The 20,366-nt window shown below is 44.4% G+C and overlaps 13 protein-coding genes across 13 annotated transcripts; 9 read left to right on the top strand and 4 right to left on the bottom strand.

Moving 5' to 3' along the window:
* KL911_000679 (uncharacterized protein) lies at positions 1–837 on the bottom strand (the record flags this gene model as incomplete). Its single annotated transcript, XM_043200959.1, has 1 exon — positions 1–837. One exon carries the CDS (start codon positions 835–837, stop codon positions 1–3), a length of 837 nt encoding a protein of 278 aa, XP_043056243.1.
* Positions 838–904: 67 nt separating this feature from the next.
* Positions 905–4,183, bottom strand: KL911_000680 (uncharacterized protein; the record flags this gene model as incomplete). The annotated part of the gene is made up of 1 exon (XM_043200961.1): positions 905–4,183. One exon carries the CDS (start codon positions 4,181–4,183, stop codon positions 905–907), a length of 3,279 nt encoding a protein of 1,092 aa, XP_043056244.1.
* Positions 4,184–4,264: 81 nt separating this feature from the next.
* On the top strand, positions 4,265–6,460 carry KL911_000681 (uncharacterized protein; the record flags this gene model as incomplete). The annotated part of the gene is made up of 1 exon (XM_043200962.1): positions 4,265–6,460. One exon carries the CDS (start codon positions 4,265–4,267, stop codon positions 6,458–6,460), a length of 2,196 nt encoding a protein of 731 aa, XP_043056245.1.
* Positions 6,461–6,488: 28 nt separating this feature from the next.
* KL911_000682 (uncharacterized protein) lies at positions 6,489–7,181 on the top strand (the record flags this gene model as incomplete). The annotated part of the gene is made up of 1 exon (XM_043200963.1): positions 6,489–7,181. One exon carries the CDS (start codon positions 6,489–6,491, stop codon positions 7,179–7,181), a length of 693 nt encoding a protein of 230 aa, XP_043056246.1.
* A 93-nt stretch (positions 7,182–7,274) lies between these two features.
* Positions 7,275–7,724, top strand: KL911_000683 (uncharacterized protein; the record flags this gene model as incomplete). Its single annotated transcript, XM_043200964.1, has 1 exon — positions 7,275–7,724. One exon carries the CDS (start codon positions 7,275–7,277, stop codon positions 7,722–7,724), a length of 450 nt encoding a protein of 149 aa, XP_043056247.1.
* A 66-nt stretch (positions 7,725–7,790) lies between these two features.
* Positions 7,791–8,375, top strand: KL911_000684 (uncharacterized protein; the record flags this gene model as incomplete). The annotated part of the gene is made up of 1 exon (XM_043200965.1): positions 7,791–8,375. The coding sequence occupies one exon, from the start codon at positions 7,791–7,793 to the stop codon at positions 8,373–8,375; it is 585 nt and encodes a 194-aa protein (XP_043056248.1).
* A 61-nt stretch (positions 8,376–8,436) lies between these two features.
* Positions 8,437–9,359, bottom strand: KL911_000685 (uncharacterized protein; the record flags this gene model as incomplete). The annotated part of the gene is made up of 2 exons (XM_043200966.1): positions 8,437–9,259; positions 9,349–9,359. 2 exons carry the CDS (start codon positions 9,357–9,359, stop codon positions 8,437–8,439), a joined length of 834 nt encoding a protein of 277 aa, XP_043056249.1.
* Positions 9,360–9,967: 608 nt separating this feature from the next.
* On the top strand, positions 9,968–11,333 carry KL911_000686 (uncharacterized protein; the record flags this gene model as incomplete). The annotated part of the gene is made up of 2 exons (XM_043200967.1): positions 9,968–10,517; positions 10,660–11,333. 2 exons carry the CDS (start codon positions 9,968–9,970, stop codon positions 11,331–11,333), a joined length of 1,224 nt encoding a protein of 407 aa, XP_043056250.1.
* A 42-nt stretch (positions 11,334–11,375) lies between these two features.
* KL911_000687 (uncharacterized protein) lies at positions 11,376–13,097 on the bottom strand (the record flags this gene model as incomplete). The annotated part of the gene is made up of 1 exon (XM_043200968.1): positions 11,376–13,097. The coding sequence occupies one exon, from the start codon at positions 13,095–13,097 to the stop codon at positions 11,376–11,378; it is 1,722 nt and encodes a 573-aa protein (XP_043056251.1).
* Positions 13,098–13,189: 92 nt separating this feature from the next.
* Positions 13,190–13,628, top strand: KL911_000688 (uncharacterized protein; the record flags this gene model as incomplete). The annotated part of the gene is made up of 2 exons (XM_043200969.1): positions 13,190–13,256; positions 13,378–13,628. 2 exons carry the CDS (start codon positions 13,190–13,192, stop codon positions 13,626–13,628), a joined length of 318 nt encoding a protein of 105 aa, XP_043056252.1.
* Positions 13,629–14,012: 384 nt separating this feature from the next.
* Positions 14,013–15,995, top strand: KL911_000689 (uncharacterized protein; the record flags this gene model as incomplete). Its single annotated transcript, XM_043200970.1, has 1 exon — positions 14,013–15,995. The coding sequence occupies one exon, from the start codon at positions 14,013–14,015 to the stop codon at positions 15,993–15,995; it is 1,983 nt and encodes a 660-aa protein (XP_043056253.1).
* Positions 15,996–16,195: 200 nt separating this feature from the next.
* Positions 16,196–18,169, top strand: KL911_000690 (uncharacterized protein; the record flags this gene model as incomplete). The annotated part of the gene is made up of 1 exon (XM_043200972.1): positions 16,196–18,169. The coding sequence occupies one exon, from the start codon at positions 16,196–16,198 to the stop codon at positions 18,167–18,169; it is 1,974 nt and encodes a 657-aa protein (XP_043056254.1).
* Positions 18,170–18,413: 244 nt separating this feature from the next.
* On the top strand, positions 18,414–20,366 carry KL911_000691 (uncharacterized protein; the record flags this gene model as incomplete). Its single annotated transcript, XM_043200973.1, has 1 exon — positions 18,414–20,366. One exon carries the CDS (start codon positions 18,414–18,416, stop codon positions 20,364–20,366), a length of 1,953 nt encoding a protein of 650 aa, XP_043056255.1.

Raw genomic sequence — 20,366 nt, forward strand, 5'->3', positions numbered from 1 at the left:
TCACTTCAGAACAACTAGTAGGATGAACATGATAATCACGAGCACGAATATCGTGAACCAGTCGCCATGCTCTTTCAAATTCTGCCGGAATCGATCTATGTTAGACCGTCCTCGAATGATTTTTGCGTTTGTTCTTGAAATTCCGGACTCCAGATCGTCAAGTAACACCATGTGATTTCCTACTTCTTCTCCAATCTGCAAAGACATTTCGTGCTGTCTATTGACCGACTGCGATAATGAATTGATAATGTCATCTTGATTTATAATTTCTTGCTGGTTTTCCATAAATATTTGCTTATTGGACATTCGCAAAGGATCTATCGTACTCCTGCCGTCATCCTTGTATACTGTGTTGGTCTCGAAAAGCGAATCTTTATTAGGCTCGTCTTTAGAAGGAGAGGATGATGCAGCTTGTTCCCGCTTCTGTGATTCTGATGGGTCTATCAGGTTCTCCTTGAATCTCACAGATTTGGATTTCTTTATCTTCGGTCTTGGTCTGTTAACGGCTTCGTCAAGCCTGATTGTACTAATCTCCAAATTGACGTCCTTCGGAATATCCTCCTTGATTGAGTTCAGATGTCTATTGTAAACCTCTACGCCTTCTCGAAATCGATCAACTTCGGGCCCCGCTCCACTAGAGTCTATCTTCTCAACCAGGAGCAATTCCATGTATTTGATCAAGTTTGCAAGTTTACTAAACGCTAACATCAGATCGTCATTGGAATTGAGAACAGGAGCATCTCCAACCTGTTTCAGCGTGTGGAAATCCTCCACCAACGCCCCAAGTTCCGCTTCAAGAAGTGCAAGTTTGGTAAATTGTCGCTCTAAAGCAGCCATAAAATATAAAAGCCCGATAAATTATTAACTTAGTCGTTTTTTTTTGTACGTGTATTATTGTAAGAACTCAAAAATATTTATCTGCGACCCCCATCTCCAGAAATTCCACATTATCTTGATAGTTGGGACACCATCTTCCAGCAAGAATGCAGTGTACGCGCATTCCAGTGCCATAGTAGAGATTTGTGAGCAATTTAGGAGTGATCAAAAAGTACTGTGAGCCACTTCTCGAGCAAGATTTACGCACAATCAACTCGTGGATAAGTCTCTCATTTTTTGAGTCCATACCTTGATTGATTTCGTCAACAACACGAAATGGCGTATTCGTAAGGCCCTGCAAAGAGTTCAGGAATATAGCCGTCGTTGCGGATTTTTCTCCTCCAGATTGCTGTGCGGCATTCAATTGCATTAAGGCATGGCTATCCCGGAAGCTCACGAGGATTTTCAGTTTCCATTCCGAAAAGTTTTCTGACTCACCATCAAGCTGCACATCACCGGCACTGGCCACGGCCTTCATATTCTCACTGAAATCTCTTGCTATAGTTCGTATCACGAATTCGAGTTTTGGTTTCCATACCGATACAAGATCGTTAATTTGTCGATCAAGAATACCGACATCAACATCAAATTCCGGCAATTTCTCCTCGTATTGTTGGATTTCTTTCTCCACCTCTTCCAGGCGTTTCAATGAGTCTGCTCCCGCACCATTTCGGCGTAAACGCATCTGTGATTTTATTCTACTGATCTCGGCGTTGACACCTTCTTCTGTCAAAGTTTCGCTTTCTTGAAGATCGGCAACCAGTTTTTCGAGCTCTAAGCGATCTTCATCAGAAAAAGTCTCTAGCAAAGCTTTGTAGTCTTTAAGAGCTTGAGTGTATTCTTCCTTAGCTTTGATATAAGCGTTTCTGAGCTCGTTTCTTTTCTCTAACATTTCTTCGCGTCTAGTCAAGATCGATTCGTTTAAGGACTCGATAGTGCTGAATTTGTTGTTTTCCTGGATCGCAAAAATTTGAGCATCAAGTAGTTTCTCGTCTAGCTCGCATATCTTTGATATGGTTGGCTCAATCAGCTCGTAAAGTTCAATTTTCTTCTTCTCCAGTTTGCCTATTTTGGTGACCAATTTTGAGGCAGTTCCTTCAATTTCCTTGTGCTTTATCTTATTGATGGCCTTTCTCTCGACCCTCATTCTGTCTTTGAATGTTTCAATGTGGGTGACATATTTTTCCCTATCCTTCTCTGCTCTAGTCTGCCGACTAATTTTCGCAGTCAAGTCGTCTCGTTCCTTAACCAAATCTTTGAGCATTCCTTGTTTTTCCTTGATCTTTTGTAAAAGATTCCCCAGTGTTTGATTATTTACTGATATTTTGTGCCTGCACTCATGGATTTGATGTTGGATTTCCAATCTTTTATCATCCGGTAAACCGCCTGAGAAGATGGAGATTCGGCTTGAAGAGAAGCCTCTGATGTTCGCGGTGACCTGTTTAGACCCGTAGCTCGACTTATTAAACGAATAATAGGCCTCGCCAGCAATAAACTCGCTCATAGGAAAGTTCTCGTTTCGGATCTTGTAAGAGAGTGTATCTTTGATGGACGCATCGATATCGCGATGAGACACAGGGATATTGTGGATTCTATCATTCTCGCATACCATTTGAATCACCTCCCTGGGGCCTTCAATGAAATCTACCAAGTAACCATCAAAGTTATACTTCTTAATTTCTTCCCTGTGGATGCGCGGTTGAAAACTAAAGTTTTCACTCAAGGTACGGATACCAATGTTGCGCCCAATGTCAGGATGTTCGTTATAGAGAAAGCGTGCCAATTTCTGGTAGTCCTCATTGTTGCGCACAGTGAAAGCACATTGATTTTGGAATCGAATGGACCTTTCCAAAGCGGGCCCATACTTTGCATCGGTGACAGTCAACGAGATAATTGGGGGCTCAAAATATTCTAGCTTCATCTTCTTCCGGTGCTCTCTCAAAAGCTTGACAGCCTTTATTATGTTGCCAAATCTGTGTGCATCTAAAACAAGTAGTCGGTCCTTAGACTTCAGACTGCTCTCGCTCGTCTTGATGCGGGTCTCTAGTTGTTCATTGATTCTCATCAGTGCTCTTTTCTCTGTCTCCAGACCATCTATTGGTTCCTGTTCTTCCAAAAGCTTATCTTGAATCAGTGCTCTACGATCCCTCAGCTCCTGTGTTTCTTCTTCACTAAGAAGTTCAAGCGAGTCCAATTTCTGGGTCATGGTATCAAGCTCTTCAGATAATTGCTGCCATTTCTTGCGGTGTATTTCGAGATCCATTGCCATTGAGAGTCTCTGATCGTTCAGTTTTTGTATATCGGAGTTAACTTCCTTGATAGCTTCCAAACTCTGGTGCAGCTCTTTGGTGTATTTCTCTTTTGCAGAAGTGTATTCGTTTATTCGCGTCTCAGTACTGCCCAAATTACGCTGAAATTGTTGTAGTTTCTCTTTCATTGGGAGGATCCGTTGGTCAAATTCCTTGATTTTCTGGCTCATTTCTTCTGCCTCCTGCTTCAACTCCTCCCGAGCATGCTTTTTGGTACTCAGTTCAACATAAGGGCGTAATGTTTCATGTTTTTGAAGCTCTTTCTCCAGTAGCTGATACTCATGGTATTGCTGTGCACGTTCCTCCAACGATTTGCGTTTTTCTCGCAAGGATGAAAGCTGGAACTCTATGTCTGCCATAGCTTTAATTCTTTCTTGACGCAAAGAATAGAGCTCTATTAATTTGTTATGCTGCTCCAGAAGCTCACCGTTTTCGTATATTCGTTCAATCTCCTTGAGCAGTTCTTCAGGTCTGAGTGACGCGAATCTTGCCACCCTATCCTGAGGCAGAAATTGACACAGGTTGTCGAGCTGGATATTGTAGTCTTTCAGCAATTTCTTGATTTGAGCCTCGTTCGAAGGCTTCTTGTTAATATACCAGCTTGTTTTTCCTTTTCTTACAAACTCTCTCTCAACTGTGACCGTTTCAAACTGCCCAGCAGCCTTGAGTTCTAATTCAATACTGGCCTCTTTTTGACCCGATTTGATAAATTGATCCAAATTCATAGAACTCTTACCAAGATAATCAAGCTTTCCTGCCAGTCCAATACATATGGCACAGACAAAAGTGGACTTTCCGGTTCCATTAGGTCCTATAATCAGGTTTATTTTGGGGCCAAAGTGAAATTCTGTGAGCGAGTACGACATGAAGTTGCGAAGTTTCACCCGTACTATAGCACCTGTGTCATACTGTTCCAAATCAGGTTTATAGGGTAGCTTCAGCTTCTTGGTGAAAGAATCCAGATCAAGGCCGTTCTGCGATGCTAAACGAGTGCCCATAAAGATGTTTTGATCTAAAGCGTGCCAACTTAAAACTACAGGTGTAAGGGTGAAAATACAAGCGAGAAATATATTTTATTTATGTCTGGTACCAACCCGAATTCGTCGTTCGAGGCTGGAGTGAGCACTGCCACGACCGAACACAAACTGAGCCGATCTAACAATGTTATTCTTATCGAGCAGTCCGAAGTAATAGACAAGGAAGCAGCATACAAACAACGTCTCAACAGACCGTTCAAAGTCATACAACATCTTCCTTTGTCTCAGCAGGAGCCAAATTATGAACAGCTAGACAACCCTCTTTCGATCAGAGATTCTGCTACTCTGTATAATTCGCTGATAGTGTCTCGTCATCATTGGCTTCATAACGTTTTCAAGACTTTCTGGACTAGACGAGAACAATACATGACTCCTGCAGATGGCCGCAAAAAAGACCGACTCAGCAAGATGTGCGACATGAAGCTCGTTGCCGGGCCGCATACTTTTGAGATTCGACTGTTTATTTTGAAAGAGGAGGAGAAGGAAAAGCGGTATTTCGAAGAGTTGGAACGCAGAAGAGAGGAAAGACAAAAACTTCGAGATGAAAGACTGAGCAAGCCTTGTGATCCTGTCAAGAACAACTCAATAACACCAGTCAAAAAGGAACCGTCTGTTGTTGCCCCTTCGCCCAAAATAGTCAAGCCACTGCCGCCTCCTGCGTCCCTTCCCGAGCCAGCGCCGCCAAAACCAGCTGAGGACGGAAAGTCTAACGATTTAATGGCCAACCCTGAAAATGCAATGATGATCCAAAATCTGAATCTCATTGCCCGCTCAGATCCACATCTCAGCTCTCTAATGAAAATTGTTGCATCTGGTAACGCTTCCAGCGACCAGATAGCAGAATTTCAACGCTACATTCAAAGAGCTCGTCAAATGGGGAATCCAGCAAGCTACTACCAAAGAATTCAACAACAGAACCAAGAAAGACAGGATTTTCTTCGAAGAGCCCAGGATCCTGCAACTGGTGAACGCAGACAGCTTACCAGAGAGGAGAGGGAGCGTTTAAAGCAAGAGGAGAAGGAGAGGAAAGCCAAAGAAAAAGAAGAAAAGAAAAAGAAAAAGCAGCTTCAAAAAGAGCAGGAGAGATTGGAGAAGGAAAGAGAAAGACAAGAGCGCAAGGAACGCAGGGCACGGTTAGAAAGAGAACGTCAGGAACGGCAAAAATTGAACCTTGGCCCTATAGACTTTGGCGACGAGTTTGAAATGGACAAGGAACGAGAAAGAAGAGAGAAGAGAGAAAAGAAGAGACAGGAAGAAAAAGCTAAATTGGAGAAGCTGCTTGCTGGAGACGACCGGCTAACGGCTTTCCAAGAGAGGTACACAAAGGACGCTACCCTGATTATTGAGTTTCACGAAAATAACTCCTCAAGATTTTATTTCCCCAAGGACTCAATTATCGAAATTATTGACGAAAGAGACAAAGCTGATGATGAGAACGATGACCGTCCCCTGGATGATAACTCAAAAGAAGGCTCGCTCAAACCGGCAGTGTCCGCATCTCCTCCTCCTTCAGCATCATCTTCAGACTTGTCAAAAAAATACAAAAAAATGTTCGTTGAATTGCTGATCTCTTTTGTTATGGTTCACAATCAGCGTGAGATCGATGCCTATGAAATGCGAAAAAAGAGGGAGGAAGAAGAAAAACTGAGAGCTGAAAAGGAAAAGGAAGAACTGGAAAAGCAATCAGAGCGGAGTGTTGAGATAAAAGAGGAAGACGAAGAGAATGGGGAAATAGAGCATGAAGAAGCTGAAGAAGCGGGAGATAAAAAGAAGACCACCAAAAAGAAGAGGAAAGCTAAACGGAACTGGGGACCGGCAAAAAGACAAACAAGAACTTCCAAGCAGGTCAATGACGAGGATTTGGAACCCCAGGATTTTGGAGATGAGGATGTCAAGCCTGTCCCAATATATTCAACCAGCACTTTGAGATTGGTGGAAGTTCCTTACAAATTTGCAGAACTAATCAAAAACAGCGCAAATCCGCTTCCAGAGGTACAACAGAAGATGAAGGATATTTTTGCAACGGGTAAGAGGCTTACCAAGTATCATGTTTGGTACCGGCTTGACGGCCTTAAGGACGAACTGTTGGCCGAAACACTGCGTTTCAATTTGAACCGCCTTGAGTACATCAGTGGAGGTGGTAAACTGAAAGGAAAGGCAATGTTAAAGCGTATCGTAGAAAAGTCTGGTTCCGAAGCCGAAGTCAGCAATAAACGGCAACGACGGTCTCAAGTTTGATAAATCTAGCGAGACTATAAATAGTTAAATGGCAGTGTACGACATTAGACTATGTCGCGTATCCCTAAAATCCCCCAATGGGCGCCAAAACTTGTCCCTGATTTATTTTCGTATGGTTTTGAATCCCTTGAGAGGATACCATAAGGAAGGAAGACCTAGGTCTTCAAGCTCTATTACTTCCACTCTCAACAGGCTTCAAAGCCGGATGTCAACTCCAACAAGGTCGAAGTCGCCCAAAAAGATCAAAACTGCTTTTGACAACTTATCTGATATAGGTTCTGCATCACCTTCTCCTAAGTTAAAGGAAGAGCCGATACATTATGGCTCCACAAATGATTATGGAAGCCAGCGAGGTTCTTTGCGTAGTATGGTATCTCACGTGGAAAATATGATACCAGTTTCTATAAGTCCCGTTCCATCAGCAAACGATACCCCTCAACATAAGGCATCAGAGAATTGCCCTTCATTCAGAAACATTCTTGCTGTTGATTCCCTAAGGTCTTATTTGACGTCGGGGGCTACAGACGAAGAAACCAGACCAATCTTGCCTGTCTGTGAGGCAGACTGTGCTTCCTCTACCAGAAACCACGAGCTTAGATACCATCATCACGTTAAAGCTTTGAAGAGATTTGTTTCCAGTAACAGGTATGGGTTTCGCATAGTGGGCTCTCTTCTCCTTATCATTTTGGCCCTTATACTCGCAGTTAGAATTTTGGTGTGAGTCTATGTACTGCAATGCAAGCCCCTGTATTTTAAAAAACAGGATTTTTGGAAAAAAGGGGGTTGGGCGCCTAATATAACTGGATAATCTAATATGTCGGCTTCAACGTACGGGTCTACTGATGCGCAACCTTCCACTTCTAGTGCCCACCAATCGAGTCTTCCAGAGGGCTACCAGCCCAGAAACAACTCCAGGTATGAAGAATCTAAGAAGATTCCAAGGAAATATAAAGATTATGAAGAATTCTTGAGTACTCAAAGTTTATTAGAGTCAGGAGATGGAAACAGCATCATCGACGAGACACTAACAAGGAACCTGGGAGAAGCCGTCTGCCGTACAATTTGTGAAGAAGCCCCTGAGCTACCATCCCCAATTTTGAGTTTTGTGAGTGCTCATAAACTTTACTTCACTCTAGGGGTAGTCATACTTCTCGTCATTTTCAGCATAGTTTTATATTACACAGGGAATGGCGATATTGTTGTGATACTCTGGTATAAGATTCTTTGCGCACTGGGGCTTCTTGATTGTCGGTCAGATCTTTAGTCGCGTCGATAGACGAAGATCGAGATCAAACAAAAAAAATTTTGCTAAAAAATATCCACATTATTAATGTCAAGCAGGAATTTGAGGAGTCGTAAGAAGTTAGATGACAATGTGCTTGAGGGAGTCAACGAGACTAAATCCAAAAATTTAAATCTCAAAGTCGACAAAGAAGAAGATAGCGATGAAGCCCCTGAAGAGGAAACTTTGCTTACGGGAAAAGAAAAAGTGATAGCGAAAATTGAAGCTGAGCGTGCTGCTCTTCGAGATATAGAACGACAAAGAAAAGAAAAGCGAAAGCAGATTGAACAACGAAACCGCGAGCAGGCTGAACAGCGCAAAAAACGGGCCGAAAAAGCTGAAGAAACCCCGAAATTTCTTCCGCAAGATCTGTTGCAAAAATACGACACAGAAGAGGAGTTCGAAAAGCCCAAAAAAATCGTTTTTGACGATGAGGAAAACGATATGACTCGAAAAGAGTTGTTGACAGCTAAGCTCAAGGAAGCTCGTGGAATGAGTAAGAAAGTGGTCAGGAAAGGTCCTGTGCGAGTTCAGGTTCTTAGTAAGAATAGGGGTCTGTTGAGCGTTCCAACAAGTAACATCCGATCGAAAAAGGATAAGTGGCTGAACCGCAAAGCTCTTAAGCGCAAGTGATCTTTGATAAGATGCAAGCTGTATACTAATGGGTCTATTATATAAAGAAGCGCGACAAGGTTTATGCCTCGTCTTTGACGAGTGCAATAAATGCAGGTATGATCATTCCCAATAAGCACAAACCCAGCCCTTTTGTTTGAGAAGTTCTATCTTTTGAACTCTGTTTATGATTCAGGGTCTCATGAAGAGCATGGAAACCAACAAACAGAAAAGCTCCACCACTGAAGACTAGAAGCTCGCCAGCGGCCTCATTGAAATTACCATTGATGACGAACGCCACCATGAAGTAAGTCAAAACTGCACCGATCGGTGACGATAATGAAAAAACTCCAACATGGTAGAGGATTTCTTTGTTGGATGTTCCGGTTGCGAGCAGGAGAGAGGATAATGCGAAGCAAGTAGGCAGCTTATGCACAAAGATGGCAAAAACCACGAACACAGAAGTAAAGTCCACAGATCCGTCCGAGTCGGACATTATGGAAGATGCCAAGGCAATACCGTCTGTGAGAGCATGAATGATAAGTCCTAAAGTTCTTGGATTCTTAAAAGGTGCTAGCAGCATATTCTTCTCTGATTTTGCAAAAACTAATGGCGGTTCCAGTTGTGGCTGGGCCTGTGCGGATTCTGGAGGCGACAATGGTCGTGTGAAATCATCACTCAAGTGCGATAGCTGGAAGGATTGTTCGAATTGGGATGGAACGCTCGTGTTGGAGCCGACTATGGAAGTAATAGAATTAATGCTGAATAACACGATAAAACCAGCCAAGAGCCATAGACCTATCGGTTCATGAACAGTGTAATGTTCTAGTCCTTCGGGAATGATTAGAACGAATGCCGTCGAGATTAACAGGCCTACGCTAAACAGGGAAACGAGGTGCAGACTGCTTGCGGAGAAATTAATTGATAATGGAATCAGGCCCGAAATGAAGGAGCTAAAGTTAGAAAGGGCTATGTGCACTGAGAGATCACCTACCTAACCCCCATTATTAGTGAATACAGAAGAATGGGTACCAATTTAGACATTAGGGTTGTGTCATTCAAAAAAATGAGCAAACAATTTTTGGGTTTTTCTGATGTTAGTCGTCTTGATCGGATACGTCAAGCTTCCAATACGTGGTGCAAAATAAAAAAAAATATATTCTGGTTCAAGGATGCTGGTCTGATACACACGGGGTGAGGTGTCCAAAAAGCGGCAATATTTTTGATAATATAGAAATTTCTATTTTTATTATTTGGCATTGTTCTCGAGGAGATCAAAAAAATAGCCTATAAGACGCTCTTGAATTTTATATTGAGCAGTTTTAATCTGTCTTCCAATTACAAATTATTTTTTTTTCATTGGCGAGAAAATTACTTTTCCTTATAGAGAATAGAATTCCGGTGTAAGCTACACCTTGCACCTTCCGAGTTAAAAAAGACTTTTTTCAACAGCCTATAAAACTAAAATAAATATCAACTAAAACGAAGTATTAAGATCGGGAAGATTTTCAAGCTGTTTTCTTCTCATTTTCTTATCAATCTATCTTTTGTTTTAGTTAAATTTCTTTGACGTCAGTCGGAGCGCCCTAAGGCTTAATTTCATTACATATCCAATGTTGTCGTCACCGCTTCACCAATCACCACTCAACAAGTTGCATACCATCCACTCATTAGGACCAGCACAATTGCCACAATCACAGCAAAAGATGTCCCAGACAACGAACTCCTCCTCTTCCACTGTAAAGAAAGAAAAGGTTGTTTACGACTCGTCGGCATCAGTTTTTAATAATAATCAATCAAAGTCTGGACCCATCCTTGATGAGGTGGAAGAAGATCTTGACATTCCTAACAATACTGTCCGCATCGGCTCCAGGAAATCCCAACTCGCTGTAGTCCAGTCTGAAATTGTTGGTATAGGCATTCAAAAACTTTATCCAAATCTGCAAACTCCAATTGTCAAATTGAGCACTTTGGGTGACCAAGTGCAAAACAAACCGCTGTACTCTTTTGGCGGCAAGTCGCTATGGACCAAAGAGTTGGAGATCCTTCTACTTCAGAGTTTTGGTGAATTCGAACAAATAGACATGATTGTCCACTCGCTCAAGGACATGCCAACTAGCCTGCCAGACGAATTTGAACTCGGATGCATTCTCCAAAGAGAAGGTAAGTTACACTGAAACCTTCATGATGAACTCTAAGATTTTTTGATAGACGTTAGACTTCCTAATTACGTTGAGGAAAGATCTTATTCTGATGATGGTTATTTGCTCTTTACTAACTATGATAGACCCACGAGACGCGCTAGTCATGAGAAAAGATTCCCCATACAAGTCCCTCTCTGAACTGCCAGACGGTTCTGTAGTGGGAACTTCGTCCGTAAGAAGATCCGCACAATTGCTGAAGAACCATCCAAACTTGACGTTCAAGAGCATCAGAGGAAACCTTAATACCAGAATTAGCAAGCTTGACGCTCCAGATTCCGATTATGCATGTGTCATTTTGGCGGCCGCTGGCTTGATAAGAATAAACTTGGGCCATAGAATCACACAATATTTGGGCCCTGATGAGATGCTCTACGCAGTTGGACAGGGAGCTCTTGGAGTTGAGATCCGTAAGAATGATCCAAAGATGAAAAAGATCTGTGAGCGGTTGGACTGTAAATCAACTTCGATTAGATGCCGTGCTGAAAGAGAACTTTTGCGCACTCTGGAAGGAGGATGCTCTGTTCCTGTTGGAGTTTGGTCAGATTACAACAAGGACACTCACGAATTGTACATGAAATCTGTCGTGCTCAATGTCGGAGGAACACAGTCTGTCGAGAAGACTTTAATCAGGAAGGTGGAGAACTATGAGGAGTCTGTTGCATTTGGTCGCGAGTTGGCATTACTCTTGATTAACGGAGGCGCCAAAGCCATTTTGAATGAAATCGATTACGACAAAATAAATGAGGTCAAGCAACAGGGCCTTACAAAGGTGTGAACATGTAAATATATGAATATAGAATCAGGGAGGTCAGGTCAATCAACTATTCAATTGCTTATGTAGGTTTCTGAATTGCAGAAGGAATACGACAGCGAAGCCGTAACCAAGCAGCGCACAACTCATGAAGATGGCATACAAATTAGGATCGTGGGCCCAGAAGCTGATCATCTCGCCGATGACACTCGAGATTGCATTCGAACACAGGAAGAGGGCCACCACAAAGCTCTTCATCGCCGGTGATGACATCGTATACGCTAGCTCATAGGCAGTAACGGTCGCAAAGCACTCGCCGGTAGCCTGTAGCCCAAACATCAGGGAGCACCACCAGGCTGATATCGGGGCCACTGTTTCACACTCTGAAGCTCCTTCCCATCCACATTTGCTACGGCTGTAAATTAAATATTGAAGATAAGCACCAACTAGTGTACCCGTAGCCGATATACAAAATCCAACGGTTATTTTATGAATTGGATGAAATGTCAGTCGCCGTTTGCGCAGAAGTGGATAGAGCACATAGTCCTGGATCGGGATGATTATCAGGATTGCTAGAGGATTGAAGGACTGGAACATATCATTCGGAATGCCACTGGTTCTCATTGAGCCGGCTTGATTGATCTGGATCGAGGCGATAGACCCGTCATTCAAGTTGAAGATGATAAAATATAGAAAAATCACACACGATTGAATCGTGGTGCTCAGATCCTCGACTGTCACTGAGGGAGCCAGTTTTTGCGTATCTGCTGAGATCTCGATGCTCCAGAATCTGCCCTGACTCATTCTAGTGAGCCAGCCACGCTGGAATAGCTCTTTGAGTAAAACAATGACCTCTTCAAAGATTGAGACACCTGTTGGCTCGCTCAGATGCAAGCGAGGTTTAAGGTAAATAAGCATGATTGGAAGAACCGAGTACACAAGCGCAGTGAACCCATACGTCATCCAGAAACCAAAAGCTCTCTCAATGATGGAAGAAAAGATGGCCACGAAGCAGCCGAAGTTGATAAAGAAATAATAGATCAGACTCATCCGCTCGAGCGTGGCATCTCGGTCCACAATCACACGTTCCCCGGTAGAGAGGACTTTGATGTAGTTTTCGTCAACAGCGTATTGGTCCACCAGCAGGGGGAATAGATTTGGTTTAATGTAGCCAGCACTAAAACCAATACCTATAATGCTAACAACCGTCAAAAGTAGAGAGAGCCAAAGAGTTTTGATCACAAATGGCAAAGAAGCTACGACAAGCACCATGTGAGCAAAAAAGCCAATGGTGACGCCTACCCAGACGCTCCTGAACTTGCCGTATTTTGTATCTGCGATATATCCACCATACAACGGAGTGACATAGGCCAAGAAACTGAGCAACTGCGTCAGAAATGAAGCGACACCAAGTCCAAGGCCGAGAGCGCCTGCGCTCTCGTCAGAGGTTGGATCGAGCACAGAGCCCGTGGTTGAGCCTGCCGGCAATGGCCTTTGGATAAAATTATTGAGACAGCCGGTAAGCCCATAGTAAGATGCTCTTTCGGCCAGTTCAACTAAACAGATAAGGTATGCGACGGGTGGGATAGAGCCGGGTATTCTGCGCAGTGAGCTGTCGTCGAGGTCGACGTCCTCTAAGTCCTGCAGCTCGTGGATAGCCACTTTCTGAGCATGCTTGGTATTCGAAACAGGTTTCATGCTTGAAAGCTCCAGGTCGATGCTTGTGCGAAGTAAAGGATCTTCGGATTGCCCGATGAAGGGCTTCAACGAGTCCTCCTGGGGAAACATGGCGGGACGGTTGAAGGAGAAAGATGTTTATCTATTCAGATAATGCGCCGATCGACGCAAAAAAAAGTTCTCTGCACACAAGTTTGAATCTGATGGACGACTCAGAACTAGCAGCTATCCGGGCCGCGAGATTGGCCGAGTTGCAGAGAAACGCACAAGGTGGCGGATCGCAAACACAAGAAAACAAGACGTAAGTGCCAGGACGCCGGAGAACGCGGACTAACATTCAGAAATCAAAACGATCCTACTCAGTCAATACTGTCCCAGATTTTGGAGCCAGAGGCCAAAGAGCGACTCTCCCGTGTCCGAATGGTCAGACCAGAGCGGGTGACATCGGTGGAGAGCTATCTGCTGAGACTATTCAAATCTGGAGCCATTAGAACAAAGATTTCGGAGAGCGACATTGTGGAGATTCTGGAAAAAGTGTCCAAAGAGGAAAGGAAGGGCAACGAGACCAAGATTGTGTTTGATCGCCGCTCGAACCATTACGAGGACGAGGACGAGGGCGAAGAAGACGATTTTTTCGATTAAATTAATAGGAAGGGTCGCATAGATATGTAATTGCAAGTAGCGTAGAACTTGTTCTATACTCAAAAGGGCAAAAAGATCAAGGCGTGGAAAGGATGTGACATTAAAGAGCCAATGGATTAGGACAAATGGCTAAGACTTCTTTTTATGAGCCGCTAATAAAGTACTTGTTGCTCAATGGCGGCAGCGGATACGCAGGGCCGCCAATTTCCTAGATGAGTGCATCCTTTTTATTCTGTCCCTTTCGCGAGACTGACTAAGTATTGTGCAACCTGCATTATCTTCCCTACTGGGTATTTTCGGGATCCTATTTGCGATCACGGCCCAGACGCTCTTTTTTATATAAAGCGTACAGACGTACTGCTTTCATCCTTATCGCCTGCTAAAATGGTTACTCATCCTTTTGATGCCATCAGCGACGCCGAAATCCGGCTTACCTCCAAGGTGATCAAGGACTCCCTCGGTGCTACGCAAAAGCCTCATTTTTGCCAGATCGACAGACTGGACCCACCGAAGAAGGATATGATCAGATACTTGGAGGCTGAGAAAGCCGGGAAGCCACTTCCTCAGATCTCCAGAATCACCTACGCATACTTTTATCTGGGAACCGACTTTTACAAGTCTCTTGTCAATTGCACCTACGGCCACGTAATTACCACTCAGAAGCAGCCAGAAGGAGTCGTTGGCCCGCTGGTCTGGGAGGATGTCGCAGCAATAGAGGATCTGTTGAATGTGCACCCATTGGTGCAAGCGGAAATCAAGAAGCTGAGGTTGCCACCATCCATCAAGGTGGTTTGTGATCCATGGATCTACGGAACAGACGACCCTAAGGAAAAAAGACTTTTGATTCAGTGCTACATGTACTTGGCGAATGCTTCGCACCCCGAGTCGAACCATTATTCTCTGCCGCTTAAGTTTTCACCTGTCTTTGAGTGCTTGACCAGGAAGTTTGTGAGAATGGACTATTTGCCTTCCGGAGTTGACGAGAAGTTTGTCACCGAGACTCAGCCTTGGACCAAATTCCCGTTCGTTGAATACCATCCAGATCTCAATGGCGAGACCCCAAGACCGCTGAAGCCATTGGTTGTTCAGCAGCCCGAGGGCCCATCGTTCAAAATAGAAGGCTCAAAAATTTGGTGGCAAGGATGGGAGTTCTACGTGGTGCCAACTGCCAGAGAGGGATTTGCGATTTACGACGTCCACTTCAAGGGAAGATCGGTTATCTACAGATTGTCCCTTTCGGAGATGACAGTGCCATATGGAGATCCAAGACCACCGTACCACAGAAAGCAGGCGTTTGATTTGGGAGATTCCGGCTTTGGAACCACTGGCAACACTCTTAAGCTCGGCTGCGACTGTCTGGGCGTTATCAAATATCTGGACTGTTCCGTCACGGACTCGAAAGGACAGCCGAAACTAGTCCCAAGCACCGTTTGCTTGCATGAACAGGATGGCGGTTTGCTCTACAAACACATGAACTATAGAACTGGCGGTGCTGTCACGGCCAGAAGAAGAGAGTTTGTTGCTCAGACCATCGCAACGGTTGCCAATTACGAATACGTTCTCAACATTATTTTCGATCAAGCCGGAGAGATCAGAATCCACGTCAGAGCTACAGGTATTTTGTCCACCATGCCAATTGAAGAAGGACTCACCGTGCCTTGGGGTACCAACGTTGGACCTATGGTGATGGCTGCTTACCACCAGCACCTGCTGTCATTCAGAATCGATCCTGCTGTGGATGGTTACCAAAATACTGTCGTATTCGACGATGTTGAAAAAATGCCAGCCGGAACCAACATAAACCCTTACGGTGTTGGCTTTGTGACGAAAAGGTCATTCGTTGAGAAACCAGGTTATGTCGAACAGTCGCCGTTCACCAACAGATCCTACAAGATCATCAACGAGAATAAGATTAATCCAATCTCCAAGAGGCCTGTGGCGTACAAGGTTGTGATGCCTGCCAGACAAATGCTTCTCGCTGACGAAAACTCTTACAATAACAAGAGAGCACATTTTGCTACCCAGCAAGTCTGGGTTACAAAGTATAGGGACAACGAGCTGTTTGCTGCCGGCGAGTTCACTAACCAGTCACAAAATGACACCGGTCTTAAGAAGTGGGCCTACAGGGACGAGAACGTCAGAAACGACGACCCAGTGGTTTGGGCCACTCTCGGGTTCACTCATATTCCTAGAGTTGAAGATTTCCCCGTCATGCCTGTGGAGACTCATGAGATTGCTATTGTGCCAAATGATTTCTTCGATAAGAACCCAGCTTTGGACGTCCCACAGTCCACTCAGAGCTTCAACAAATCTGAGTACTACCCGGAAGCCTCGTCAGAAGGAAGTTGCTGCAAATCTAGTTTATAACTACAATTAGTCACCTACGTATATGGATTTCTTTCTAGCCGATAACACTGAGCGCAAGCGCTCACAAGCTCAAATTTGACAACTCTATCCAAACGCTTCATCCTTCCTTATCAGGAAGGTCTTAACAAGACCTTGAAAAATTGTTTTTCCGGGGTGCATATATAAAGCAGCGGTGGACCCAGAATACATTTACTCGCAAAATGGTTCACCCTTTCGACCCCATTTCCGACGCAGAACTCCAGCTCACCTCCCAGCTTATTAAGGATGCCACTAAGGGTCCAGAAAAGCCACACTTCATCCAGATCGATAGACTGGACCCGCCGAAAAAGGATATGATCAGATATCTTGAGGCTGAGAGAACTGGCAAGCCTCTTCCTCACATCTCGAGAATGACTTACGTCTACTACTATATTGGTCTTGACTTTTACAAGGCTCTCGTGAATGTGACATACGGACACATCATCACCAACCAGAAACAGCCAAAGGGTGTCATTGGTCCACTGATTGCCGAAGATGTCCAGGAAATTGAGCACCTCGCAACTACGCACCCTCTCGTCAAGGCGGAGATTGAAAAGCTCAAACTTCCTTCCCACGTCAGAGTCGTCTGCGACCCTTGGATGAACGGAACCGACAGCAAGGAGGACAGAATGTTGATCCAGTGCTACATGTATCTGGCCAATGCTGCTCATCCGGAATCCAATCACTACTCGCTGCCGCTCAAGTTTTCTCCCGTTTTCGAGTGTCGCACCAAAAAATTTGTGAGAATGGACTACTTGCCAGGAGGAGTCGATGAAACCGTTACCGAGACGCAGGCTTGGGACGAGTTCCCCTTCGTGGAGTACCATCCAGATCTCAATGGCGAGGCTATCCTACCACTCAAGCCACTGATTGTCCAGCAGCCTGAGGGACCGAGCTTCAGCGTTGACGGTCACAAGATCTCGTGGCAAGGATGGGAGTTTTTTGTGATTCCTACTGTAAGAGAAGGATTTGCTATTTACGACATCCACTTCAAGGGCAGGTCTGTCGTTTATAGATTGTCATTGTCTGAGATGACGGTGCCATACGGTGATCCAAGAGCTCCGTTCCACAGAAAACAGGCCTTCGACTTGGGAGACTGCGGCTTCGGTGCTTCTGGTAACAGTCTGGCTCTGGGATGCGACTGCCTGGGAGTTATCAAATACATGGATTGCAGAAGAGTCAACACAAATGGTGACTCTGTTTTGATTCCGAACACTGTTTGTTTGCACGAGCAGGACGGTGGACTACTGTACAAACACACCAACTATAGAACCAATGTTCCTGTGATTGCCAGAAGGAGAGAATTTGTTGTTCAGACCATTGCTACCGTTGCCAACTACGAGTACATGCTAAACATCATCTTCGATCAGGCTGGTGAAATCAGAATCCACGTCAGAGCCACCGGTATTTTGTCCACTATGCCTCTGGACAAGGACGTCACTGTTCCTTGGGGTACTAACGTTGGCCCAAGAGTGATGGCCGCCTACCACCAGCACATGCTCTCATTCAGAATTGATCCTGCTGTGGATGGCTACCAAAATACTGTCGTTTTCGACGATGTGATTCGTATGGAGAAAAATACCAAGTTGAACCCATATAACGTTGGATTTGTGACCGAAAGAACCGTCGTCGAAAAGCCAGGCTATGTCGAACAGTCTCCGTTCACCAACAGATCCTACAAGATCATTAACGAGAACAAGATCAATCCAATATCCAAAAAGCCTGTGGCATACAAGGTTGTGATGCCAGCCAGGCAAATGTTGCTCGCCGACGAAGACTCGTACAATAACAGGAGAGCCCAATTTGCCACTCAGCAAGTCTGGGTTACCAAGTATAGAGATAACGAGCTCTACGCTGCTGGTGAGTTCACCAATCAATCCCAAACAGACACCGGATTGGGTGTTTGGGCAAGACGTGACGAAAACGTCAGAAACGACGACCCAGTGGTTTGGGCAACTCTCGGTTTTACTCACATCCCAAGAGTTGAAGACTTCCCGGTGATGCCTGTAGAGGCCCATGAAATAAGCCTTGTTCCATTTGGATTTTTCGACAAGAACCCTGCTCTTTCGGTGCCTCAATCCACCCAGAGCTTCAACAAGTCCCAGTACTTCCCAGAGTCTGGTGCCGAATCTTCTTGCTGCAAATCTAACTTATAGTATACGATATAAAATACAGTACCGCTTCGATATACAACGTCAAGATTGTGATCTGATAGATTGATTGTAGCTAAGAGGCAGCTCCGTTGTATTTGGATCTCCTCTGAAAATCACTTCGTGTGCACGGATGAGAATTTATTTATTACAGACCTTATAGGGAAAAGAATAAACATTAATATTTTGTACCTGTCATCCCAGCCCCAAACAAACCATAGTGACGCAGCAAACCGCTGTATGTTTCATAATGCTGCCACATGATACGAGTCTGAATCCACTATGTCTCGTACTTCGTGTCACGCTGCGCTTTTTTAAGTGCTTGGGCTCGTTCCATGTTTTTAGGGACCAAGCGTATTTTGAATCTATTCGCACTTTCGACAAAATCCAACATCTCTCGTCATTGATGCTGCCAGGAGATTATGTTATGGGAAAACTGGGAATACACAAGATGAGACGACGCCCGGCCCGGCCTGGACAGCTGACCATTGTGTCCCTCAAATTGCCTTTTATGCCTGAAATGCGATTACCCAAACCTCCAAAAACTCCGGAATATGCTAGCTTTGAGGATGCTGAATTACTCAGTGCCGAACGTGTCAAAGTGAATGGACCCATGAATTTCAGCACTGGGTATACCGAAGCAGATTATGAACTTGCACTGTCCACTTTTAACGACATCGTTAGACATTTCAAAATTCCAAACCAATACCTCATGGAGCCGGCTACAGATTACATTGATTACTTGCGCTGCACAATCAAAGAAGCACACAAAGCGGAGAACAAACTCTTTAAGTTCAGCAGACTCAAAAAGACGCTGTCCCTCAAATCGATGCGCAAAGACTACTCCAAAATTCAGATGTCAAGGAACATGGATTTTTTGGCGTCCGTGTTCATCATCTCATGTGAAAAAGGTCACTTGATTGAAAAGCTCACTCAGGAACTGGAGAAATCCGACATAAAGCCACTGAAGGATAAAATACAACAACATTTTGTTGTTTTCAAAGACCGACTCATGTGTCTCAATAATAATCCCGGGATCTTTTTTGAAGTCTCCACGCCGCTAACGAACTTTGCTAGACACTGTTTAGAGACTCGAAACCTCATCTTCACGAACTCTCCTGCTAGCCGATCGAGCCTGGTGGAGTTCTGGACGACATCTTTGAAAGAATACTCTATGGTGATAGATAAAAGAGACTGGACGAAAGCTAACGATAACTACTGCTTTGGTAACAACTCAGAACTCCGCAAATTTATTGAAAGTTCTCCAACGAAGGAAGAAATCGAGTTTGCTACAGAAAGCGAACTGGACACTACAACAGACAAGTCATTGACGCAGGTCCCCCATTTACCTCTGATGGAATGCCCCCACAACACGTCTCTTCCAGTCCAGCAAAACTTACAGCAAGAGCTTGAAGTCCAGGAGATCTCTACCGATCAATCAACTGATGATGCTAGTTTACAGTCTACAGAGAGCGTTCCATACCTGCTAGAGTCTGGCAGATCAAGGAATACTGAAAAGTCTCATCATATCGATACTGACGATACGACAGAAGGGTCCATCACTGACTACGAGGAATGCGTACCGCAACAAGACATCTCATATCGGTTTGATATAACATCTACCCCATTGAAGTCTCATAGACCATTGAGTGCGGAGCGTGTTGAAGATTTAGCTTTTCCCGAGAAAATAGATAGATTTGAAAAGATGGCTGGCAGATCATCTGGAGAGAACGTTCTCCTTGAAAAACAAGAAAACAGAAACGATATTTCAGTGGACGAAACCACAATATTATCAGAAACCGTGCGGTTACAAAGAGTGAAACTTTCTGAGCCAGACATCCAAAAAGCTGAGATGTTGCGCCACACACTTCAGCAGCTCAATTTGAAAAGGAAACCCTCGGATCCGCAACTACATGAGTCAAGAAACCTGAGCGTCAAAGAACGATTTGGACTTTTCCTTGATAGTCAATATAGGGAATTATCGAACACGTCTGAATTTAGATACCAGATTATCACCCCACAAAGACTCTACGAGCACCTTTCGGGAAGAGAAGGACGACGCTGGGACGCTTTGCCCATGAAGGAGAAAGATGCATACTATCTTGCATTCAAACGACATTATGCTGAGCTAGTGAACCAGGGCGAAAGATATGATAGGAGACTCGTCAGTTTAGTGGCAGAAGTGTGTTCTGAGTTGGAGTAA

The sequence above is a fragment of the Ogataea haglerorum genome, assembly GCF_019207285.1.
Source record: "Ogataea haglerorum isolate 81-453-3 chromosome Unknown 81-453-3_NODE_2_length_903871_cov_94.662503, whole genome shotgun sequence".
In the NCBI taxonomy this organism is placed as follows: domain Eukaryota; kingdom Fungi; phylum Ascomycota; class Pichiomycetes; order Pichiales; family Pichiaceae; genus Ogataea; species Ogataea haglerorum.